Raw genomic sequence first — 10,929 nt, forward strand, 5'->3', positions numbered from 1 at the left:
GTTGCTGGGAATTGAAACTCAGGACCTCTGGAAGAGCTACCAATGCTCTTAACCACTGAGCCATCTCTTCAGCCCCCAATCTTGTCTTTCTATAGCTGTAAGAAAATATATAGTTTAATAGGAAGTGAGTCATGTATGAATAGTACAGTATTATATAAAACTCTGATCCTGAGTATTCTGAAAACGTTTATTTCAGACTGAACATGCCTCCATGAGCACACACTCTTCTGTTGACTAGATTAACTGTCATGACAGCTAACAAGAGTGAGTTTTACTGTCTACTTCTCTACTCCTCATGGGAAGTTGATGAGGTGTAGGTACTGCTCATAGAAACACCACTCTATGAAGTTTAATAATAATAGTGGCTAACATCATTGAATGCTTACTAGGTGTGTATGACATCGATCCATCATCATTTAATTCTCCTGACAGTCATATGAAGTGTATCCATAGAAGTGCTCAACAACTAGTTTAAGTCACAGTTAACCAGTAAATGCAGAAGTGTGAATTCCAACCTGGATCTCTGCTGTGGGGCCACAGCTTTCGTTTTTGCATGTGCCTATGTGTGTGGTGTGTGTGCATGTATATACATGCATGTTCAAATGTGTGTGAATGCCTCTGCTTGTGGAGGCCTGAAGTTGACATTCGATGTCTTCCTCAGCTGCTCTCCACTTCATTTATTGAGGTGGGATCTCTCCCTGAACCAGAGCTTACTAATTCTGACTACTCTAGCCAGCTTGCTTTAGGATTCCCTTCCTCTGCCTTGTGAGTGTTGGGATTATAGGTAGTCACCAGGTCTGTCCAACTTTGATGTTGGTCCAAAGGGACTCTGACCATTGAGCACTCTCCCCAGTCCCAGAGACAATTTTTAAAAATTGACAAATGGAAATCTTTGTATTTATGATATGCATGATATTTTGATACATACATTATTATGGAATGATTAAATCAATCTAATTAACATTTGTTACCTCATGTACTTATCTTTTTGTGTGTGTGTGATGAGATCATTTAAAAATCACTGTTTGGGCTAGAGAGATGGCTTACCGGGTAAAACAGGCTTGAGGACAGGAGTCTGGATCCACAACACCTACAGAAATGCTGGGTGGGTGAGGCTGCCTGCCTGAAACCCCAGCATGCAGGAGGTGGAGGCAGGGGATCCCTAGAGCATGCTGGTTAGCTAGACTAACTGCCAAGTTCTGGGTTCAAGCAAGAGACCCTACCTCAATATTTAAGGTAGACGATGATTCAGGAAGACACCTGAGGTCAACCTATGGTCCTCATGTGCACACAAATGTGCACATGTGCCTGCATACATACTCACATATATGCAAACACAGTCTTGCACAGTACATGCATATATACATGCAAAAAAGAGAAAAGTCTACTGTTAGGAACTTTCATGTTTGTGTAGTGTACTATTTACTGCAGCCCCTACTCTACAGCAGAGTTCCAGAACACGTTCTCTGTCTAACAAGTTTTGTGCTCTTTGGCCAACATCTCCTCATTTGTAGTTTCCCCTGCTCTGTGACTTCTGGCTTTTTTATGTTGATGAGTTTGGTTCTTTTAGATTTTTACATTTAAGTGAGGTCTTGTTGTATTTGTCTCTCTATACCTGGAGTCATTGGCTAAGTGTGATGCCCTCAGAGTTCATCCACACTGTCACAGATGACATGATTTCTTTCTATTTAAAGAATGAATAGCATTCCATTGTGTACACTAACCATTTGTTATCCCTTTATCTTTTGACGGACACAGATCATCTTCAGATCATGACAGCTATGAATAATGCTGCATTGAGCACGGGATATAGATATTGTCACAGTCTAGCATCCACAAGCCATTCTAGCTTTAATATTTAATCTGTAGTACTAATGAATACTGCCATATGTGGGTGTTTATGTCTGACTCCATTTCCTGGGGGTACAGTTTACAAAGAATAATCATACTATAGCATGGATCAACAGTTATTGCTGTTTATGGGCAGATAATATTTCACCACATGAAGATGCTACATTGTGTGTATGTTCATCGTGTTATAGGGTGCCTTCAGTTTTTGACTGTTACGAATAATGCTATAATAATAATGAAATAATTTACATGTCCCTGTCTGTGGTCATACCACACTATTAATGTAGCTTTGGAGTAGTTTTTTTTTTTTTAAAATTGGGACATTTAATTCCATTTTTTAAAAATTGTTTTGGCTATCCTGTATCCCTTTAGAATGATAGCTTGATGATACTTTTGTTTTACTTTTTGAGGCAGTTCATTGGCTGTAATATTTTCCTAGAAACTGCGAAAATTACCTACCTTTACTGTTTAGTGTCAGTCCTAATGTGGAAGGAGGCTCCTGGTCCTTTCTTTTTCTTCTTCTTCTTCTTCTTCTTTTTTTATATTTAACATAATTTCTTTATTGAATCTTCAGGAATTTTATATCATGTACCCCAGTTCTGCTCACCTCCCAGTCCCTCCATATCCTCTGCTCCCCTGTATAGCAGCCCCCCAAATGAAAATTTTTTTAATTTTATTTTTCTTTATTAAGAAATTTTCTACTCACTCCTCATGCTATCCACAGACCCCCCCTCCTCCCTCCTCCCCCCCAGCCCTCTTTCCCAAGCTACCCCACATCCCCACATCCCCCAAATTGAGGTCTCCCATGGTCCTGGTCCTTTCTTACATGTGAGGGTGCACCCTTTCATCTCCAGCTCCTGCACTCTCCAGATGCTTGTCTTGTCTACACTGCCTCCTTACAGGGTCATGTGAATGTTGCCACTTGGCTCTCAGGGGCAAGCCCTATGGACTCTTCAAGTAGAGATGGGTACATCTCAAATAGCTCTGCTTTAGAAACGGTGGACGCTCAAAACACAGCCTTGATGGCTCTTTCATTGCTCCCTACTCCATCCCTCTCACAGCTGACTGTCCCATTCCCTTATGTTTTCATCCCCCCTCCCCTCCCCTCCACTGTCCCCACCCCCCACCCCTAGTTTACTCATCCAGGGATCTCCTCTGTTTCCCCTTCCCAAGGTGATCCATGCGTCTCTCTCTTAGGGTCCTCCTTGTGTCCTAGCTTCTCTGGAGCTGTGGGTTGTAGTCTGATTTGCTTTATATCTTGATAGAGGGAGACATTATGGCGTAAAGGAGAAACCTGGTGCTAGGGAAGTTCCTAGGAATCCACAAGGACGACCCCAGATTGGACTACTAGCAATAGTGGTGAGGGTGCCTGAACTGTCTACCTGGTAATCAGATTGGTGAATACCCTAACTGTCATCATAGAGCCTTCATCCAGTAACTGATAGAAGCAGATGCAGAGATCCACAATTGTGCGCCAGGCTGAACTCCGGGAGTCCAGCCGAAGAGAGGGAAGAGAGATCACATGAGCAGGGGGTGGGGGTGTCAAGACCATGATGGGGAGATCTACAGAGACAACTGAACCAAGCTCTTTGGAACTCACAAACTTTAGACCAGCAGCTGTGGAACCTGCGTGGGACCAGACTAGACCCTCTGCATATGGGAGACAGTTAATGTAGATGGGTCTGTTTGAGGGGCCCCTGGCAGTGGGATCAGGATCTATCCCTGGTGCACGAGCTGGCTTTCTGGATCCCATTACATTTGGTCAGATACCTTGCTCACCCCTGATAAAGTGGGGAGGGACTTGGTCCTGTCTCAACTGAATGTACCAGGCTTAGCTGTCCCCTCATGGGAGAACTTACTCTGTTGGAGGAAGGGATAGAGGAGAGAACCCAGGAGAGGGGAACAGGAGGGGGGATGAGAGGGGGATCTGTGGTTGGTATGTAAAGTGAATAAAAAAAAACAAACCCAAAACACAGCCTTGAGCTCATGACCCAGTTTCCATGCTTAGTGTTGGGTTTTTCTTCTGCTATGCAAAGAGATAAACAGTTCCTACTCAGATACATCACAAAGTTACTTTAACAATCAAGTAAGGCAATATGTTTAGGAGCTTTGTAACCTGTAAACTTGAAGCATTAATCCATGTTAAGTTCTTCCTGGAAAGGACATTCTGAGAACTTTGATTCTGTTCCCACAACTGTTGCTAGTAATTCTGAAAGAATCACAGTCCTTCTCAGAGTTCTCTGAGAGTCTGGTATCCCTTCTGTGCAGTTTTTAATGCCTTCAGCACTGCACCCACTGAGGGTCTCCATCATTTCTGAGTGTCTGCTTCTGTTCTTAAGTTACTCCTTATAAGACTTAAGGGCAAGCCCCTGTGTGTTGTGTCCCTCTGTGCTAGCCAGACTGGACACCCTTAATTAGACAGGTCTCTGCTAAGCGTGTTTTGAGAGAGGGTCAGAAGCTGGGCCAAGGTTGTAGTGACATTCTAGGAATACAGTGGAAGTGGCCCACACCACAGTTGAGATTATGGCCCTGGCCATTCTTACTGGGAGTTGGTATGCAAGTTTGTCCAGTTACCCAGCCTCTCTCTGCCCTGACCAGCTTTTCAATGCCATGGGAACATTATGGTGCTTCTGTTACTTTAAAGATTGAGCAAGTAATGCCCGGCATATAATAAAGGTTCAAGAAGTGTTTGCTACTGTTCTTTATGTCGCTAATAATTTCATGAATAATGTATCAGCCACACGATCAAAGAACAGATTTGTTTTCATTGAAAACATTAAGACCTTTCTATATTTCCCTCAGCAAATAATTAGCAGCATTGAAATGTCAAGTTCCAGTGGTTGTCCTTTAAAAATTGCATTTTTCTTTCCTTTAAACTAGACTTTCCTTAAAGATACTTTCATAAACATTTAAGTGAACATTGCCAGCTGTAGAGAGTCATACTTTTTCCTTCAACCTTTCCCAGATCCTTCCAACTCCCTACACACCTAACTTCATGTTAACTTTCTAAAAAAACTAAGACAAATCCATCCAACCAAGAAACAACAAAAACAACAAAATGAAAATCAAAACAGACTGAAAAACTAAAAAATACCAAAACAAAACACGCACAAAACAAACAACAACAGCAACAACAACAGAAAACCATGGAGTCCACTTTGTTTTGGACACCCACTCCTGGGCATGAGCCTGCCCTGGAGTGTGGTTGATAATACCCAGTGACGCTCTGTTGGAGAAACTGATCTTCCCTCTCCAGGAGTGTCTATTGCAAATAGCTTCTTGCCTATGGTAGAACTTTGCATCCACATTCCCTTCTCTGTTTGTCTGGTTTGGACTCATGCAGACTTCTGCAAGTTGTCCCAGTATCTGTGAGTTCATATGCGTATCAGGCCTGTTGTGTCTGGAAGATGCTATTTCCTGGAGTCGTCTCTCCCCTCTGGCTTGTACATCTTTCTGCCTCCTCCTCTGCATAGATTAGTGAGCATCAAGGGGAGGAATTTGATAAAGCATCCCATTGAGGGCTAAGTTCTCCAAAGTCTGTCATTCTCCGCATATCGTGACCAGTGTTTTAAAATAATGTGAAGATTCACTGCATGGCACTCATTTAAGGGAAATTATCTAATCACTGTGTATTTATAGTTCAGTTGATGCCATGGCACTTTAAAATGATTATTTGTCTATAATTAACTTTAAAAAATGGACTTGTTTTCATAAAGTGTGAGGAAAAGATATTGACTTAAAAACAGAACATGTTTCAAGATTAAGGCATTGCTTGTATGAGTAACAATGTTAAATATGTTCCAAAGTAGTTTTTTCTGGAATGATTCATAGAAATAGTTACTTTTCAGAGCCAGGGAGATCGTTCACTTGGTAATGGCAGTGCAAGGCTGAGTTTGATCTCTAGCACTCACATTTGGAAAACAAACAAACAAAAACCCTGGCAGCGGTGACACATGCCTTTAATCGCAGCACTCGGGAGGCAGAGCCAGGCAGATCTCTGTGAGTTCGAGGCCAGCCTGGTCTACAGGGCAAGATCCAGGACAGGCACCAAAACTACACAGAGAAACCCTGTAATCCCATTGCTGAGGAGGCAGAGATGAGCATGCTTGCTTGGTCAGTGAGCTCTAGAGACCATGATTAAAAGATAAGGGGAGTCATTGAAGAAGATATTACAGACACCATAGTTTACTTCTGGCCTCCATTGCGCGCGCGCGCGCGCGCGCACACACACACACACACACACACACACACACACACACACACACACACAGTCTTAGGATTTCTTTTGCTGTGATAAACACCAGGACCAAACACAGCTTGGGGAGGAAAGGGTTTGTCTTACACTTCCACATCATAGTCCATAATTAAAGGAAGTCAGCACGGCAGGAACCCAGAGGCAGGGCTGCCATGAGGCCATGGAGGGCTAATCACTAATTAAGAAAATGCCTCAAAAGCTTGCCTAAAGCCCAGTCTTATGGAGACATTCTCTTAATTGAGCTTCCCTCCCCTCAGATGACTTTAGCTTATGCCAAGTTGACATAAAACTAGCCAAATGCACACACACACATTTAAAAAAAAATGTTTAAAAACAGAATAGAAGGCCAGGTGTGATGGTGCACACCTTTAATCCCAGCACTTGGGAAGTAGAGGCAGGTAGATCTCTGAGCTTGAGGCCATCCTGTTCTACATAGCGAGTTCCAGAACAGCCAAAACTACACTGTGAGACCATCTCTGTCTCATAAAATAAATAAAATTAAGACAGGATGCTTTTTAGGAGGACAAGACTGGAGCGGGTGATGTTTGTAATTTTAAGGGTTTAATCTACAACTTTAAGACATTAGTCTACTAAATGGATGTGATGGATTGTATATATGGATGATTTCTTAATTATTACTTTGTGTGGGGTATCCATCAGAGAAGACTGCTCAGACATGGGTTTAAGTCAATAGAAAGTCTTTATTAGCTGGCCAGTAACTGCAATGAGTGTTTGGAATCCCAGTGTAGCCCTGAGCCTTTCTCAGGGTGAGCTTTTAAGCACAGAAACCATGTCCTGGGTTGACATACTTCAGTTAACAACAACAATCAGCCTGAAGTGGAACTACAGGAAGTCAAAACGCAGGGTTAGTACCTTCAGAGACTTTCCCAGAACTGTGGACTTGGATGGATTAGGTCTTTGTTTTGGTTTTGGCAGGTGGTGCTGTCCACATGCTGAGTTTTATAGCCTGAATGGTACTTCCATCATGGAGTCAACTGTGCTAAGGTCTCAGGGCCTGCTAAGTCTGGGGTCCTGTTACAACTGTGTGTAAGGGTGTGCACAGCTGAGTGTACATTGTGTGCACTATGTGCATGCGGGAGCCCTCAGAAGTCAGAAGACGGGTTGGGTTCCCTGGAACTGGAGTTAGCAGCAGTTGTAAGCTATCCAGTATGGGTACTGGGAACTAGAACCCGGGTCCTCTGGAGGAGCAGCAAGTGCTCTTAACCATTGAGCCGTCTCTCCAGCCCTGAACTACTGCTTTACACGTGACTGTTTTCTTCTGATCAATTTTATAAATTATTTTTTCTTAAAGCTTTTTTTTTTTTTTTTTTTTTTTTTTTTTTTTTTTTTTTTTGTAATTTTTGGAGACACGGTTTCTCTGTGTAGCCCTGGCTGTCCTGGAACTCCCTCTGTAGACCAGACTGGCCTCAAACTCACAGGGATCTGCTTGCCTCTGCCTCCTGAGTGCTGGGATTAAAGGTTTGCACCACCATGCCTGACTCTTCAATTTAACTATAACTAGTTTTAATCATAGTATACCTCTCTTGCTATGGTTTGTCTACTTTGAAACACAAAGGGAAATTTGATCAGCTCTTGGCCGTGTTGGAAGGTGGGCCCTAGTAAGTGGCCTTGGGTTCTAAGGGAGAGCCCCCGTGAATGGATCAATGCCTTTCATTGGGGAATAGATTAGCTCCTCTAGGAACGGAGCCGCCTTTCTTTTCTACATCCACCCACTCCCCTCTGCTTCCACAGTTAAATTGAAGCAATCTGGGGCTCTCTCCAGATGCTGTCCCCTGACCTTGAACTTCCCAGACTCTAGAACCATGAGCCCAGATAAACTTTTCTTTGTAAATGACCCAAACTCAGCTATTATGCTATAATAACAACAACAACAACAAAACAGAACAAAAACAAACAAACAAAAAAAACAAACAAACCCACAAAGTAAGACATGCTCTAACTGCATGAAATCTGAAGTTCTTCATGTTGAGCCTCATTCTTGTCTGTTTAATCAAGTCAGACGTTTACAGTTTGACATTTGTTTCAGTGATTTTTGGAATGTTCTAGCATGGTCCTATTGTGTCCAACTCTAGTTACCTAGCCCAGCCCTTTGATTTGACACTGCATCTTTCACATTGATTTAGTGATTGGTGGCAGATTTTATATCCCAATCAGTCTCTCATGGGGCAGGTGACAGTAGCTGCATGTCTTTCTGTGATGTGTAGCTGCTCAAGTGCAGTGGTGAATGCTAGATTTACTTCGTTTGTTTTTGTTTTTGAGATGATTTCTCTGTGTAGCCCTGGCTGTCCTGGATCTCACTCTGTAGACCAGGCCTCAAACTCAGAGATCCACCTGCCTCTGCCTCCCAAGTACTGGGATTAAAGGCATGTGCCATCACTGCTCAGCTATTTACTTATCTTGAACAATAAAACAGATTTTTTTAAAAAAAAAAGACTGGAGAGGGAAGCAAGAAACTTGTTATTTTAACTTGTACTTTTCTGTCTGTAATCTTACTGGTTTTGAAATCCCCAACAAGGTTAGCTGGCAATAAGGTTTTTTTTTTTTTTTTGTTGTTGTTCTTATTAACACTTAACCACCGTAGAAAAATAAGCAGAGTATGAATATAATGCTAAAATATGAAACTAGAGGCTGAGGAGATGCTTCAGCACTTGTTGTGAAAGCCAGAGGTCTGAGTTCAGATCCCAGCGCCCACAAGAGTCGAGCATGGCTGCTGTGTCTGTAACCGCAGTACTGAGGGATGGAAACAGGCAGATCCTGGGAGCTTGCTGGCTGGCCAAAATGGCAAACCACATTCAGTGAGAGACTGTCTTAAAAAAATAAGTTCAAAAGCAATAAAGACAATGGACTTCTCCTCTGGCCTCTGCATGCATCCTGGAAAGTATCTATATACCCTCCTTATATAACCAAAAATGTAAATGGGGATGGCTAGTAAGACCTTCCTACAAATATGCATTTCAAAATAAAACACTTTGTAGCTATATTCTTACGGTGATTTCATCTCTGTTAATCGTTAATACGATAAAATTGTTGTCTTTTCCTTCCAGCAATTTTATCGGCTCAGGAATGGAAGCCTCCTCTTCCAGCTTTTGATTTTCTAAGTATGATGGATGCTCCTACATCTCAAGCTCCTGCAAAGAAAGTTCCGGAGTGTATGAATGAAGCAGAGGTGCGGGAGAGTGCTGAGCAGCCACAGGGAGGGAAACCAACAGCCAGAAGAGAGCCGGTTGAAACGCTCAGGATAAAGCGCTGGAACAAGAGTAGCTGGCCGAAAGAAGCGGACGAGCCTCCGCAGCTGCACAAGGAGTTATGATCGGACCTCTCGGGCTGGCCTCTCTGGGGCCCGAGAAGCTCAAGGTGGAGTCTGTTAAGGAATAATACTAAATCATGTCATGTCTAGACATGTGCCATTCAATGGATTGCAATACAAATCACATATGTACAGTTTCTTAGTAGCTACACTTCATAAAATGAGCAGGTAAAATTGGTTTAAAATGTATTTCATCCAGTAAGTACACCCAGACAGCTTAATTAATATAAAGATGCTGAGAGATTTACTTTTTCTATATGAATTCTTCAAAATACAGTGCTTTTTTGTACTTAATGCCATCCCTCACTGAAGAGAGCCAAGTTTCTGGGGCTTATTTGTCACAGGTGGTATGTGACTGTTGTATTGGGTCGCTCACTGTCAGACAAACACCAGTATAATTCACCTAGTTCTAGCCATGATGTGTATGTGAATCAAAACTGGAATGTAGCTCTACTGCATCACCATTGACTCTACAGTGTAATCATAGCTGGCAGTTGTATTTATTTTCTTGTCGTCATGGAAACCAGTACTTTCCAGTTCTGCCCCTAGGATGTTTGTCAACATCAAGAGACAGTTTCACTACCATGACTTAGGGATACTACTGACATCATTGTACAGAGGTTGGGGTGCTCCTAAGCACCCTACATTGGAGAGCTTCCCCCATCAAAGAATTGTCTTTCCCGTAATGTCAGGAGTGCCAAGGCTTCCTAGTCCTGTGTCCACTTAGCACAATGGGATCTCAGTGTCTTCTATGTTACATTAAAAATGAGTGGCTGGGGGCTGGAGAAATGTTTCAGTGGTTAAGAGCGTTGGCTGTTCTTCCAGAGGTCCTGAGTTCAATTCCCAGTATCCACATGGTGGCTCACAATCTGTTATGGGATCTGATTTCCTCTTCTGGTGTATGTGAAGACAGGTCACTCGTATACATAAAATAAATAAATATTTAAAAAAAATGAGTGGCTGTCTTATTACCTTGATTATTATAAATTAATTTCTTAAGGATTTATTTGTTTGTATTTTATGTGTATGAGTGTTTGTAGTACGTGTATGCCTGTGTGTTGCCCAGAGGGCATTGGATCCCCGGGGACTGGAGTTATAGATAGTTGTGAGTTGCCATTGTTGATTGATGCTGGGAACCAAACCAGGGTCCTCTGCAAGAACAGCCAGTGCTCTTACCTGCTGAACCATTTCTCCAGCCCCAATTTTTATAAAACCTCCAAGAAGCAATGAAAGTCTCCACAAAAGGACTTGGAATATATGTAAATCTGTTTGTGCATCTCTGTATTTACACATACACATGCATTTTATTGTACCTCTCCTTTTGTGTACATATGTGTGCCTTTTAAGTGTGTGTGTGCAACTTTCTGTATGTATCTGCGTACATTATAAGAGAGTCTTAAATGAGCTCTTACCTCTTTAAGTTAGATTGCTAAGGTTCAGATTAAGCAGGAATTAATATTATTCTGCCACTATCTTCTGGAAAAAAAAAAGAGCT

General features: G+C 42.3%; 1 protein-coding gene across 2 annotated transcripts in view; it reads left to right on the forward strand.

Annotated features, from left to right (window-relative positions):
* The window catches only part of Txndc16 (thioredoxin domain containing 16), a 91,614-nt gene extending 81,233 nt beyond the window's left edge, over positions 1-10,381 (forward strand). For both annotated transcript variants that reach the window (XM_028873622.2, XM_028873620.2), the window contains exon 21: positions 9,172-10,381. In XM_028873622.2, the coding sequence (XP_028729455.1) occupies positions 9,172-9,437 (266 nt within the window). In that variant the 3' untranslated portion in view covers positions 9,438-10,381. The remainder of the gene's footprint in view (positions 1-9,171) is intronic.
* Positions 10,382-10,929: the final 548 nt, after the last annotated feature.

The sequence above is a fragment of the Peromyscus leucopus genome, chromosome 9 (genome assembly GCF_004664715.2).
Source record: "Peromyscus leucopus breed LL Stock chromosome 9, UCI_PerLeu_2.1, whole genome shotgun sequence".
NCBI lineage: Eukaryota > Metazoa > Chordata > Mammalia > Rodentia > Cricetidae > Peromyscus > Peromyscus leucopus.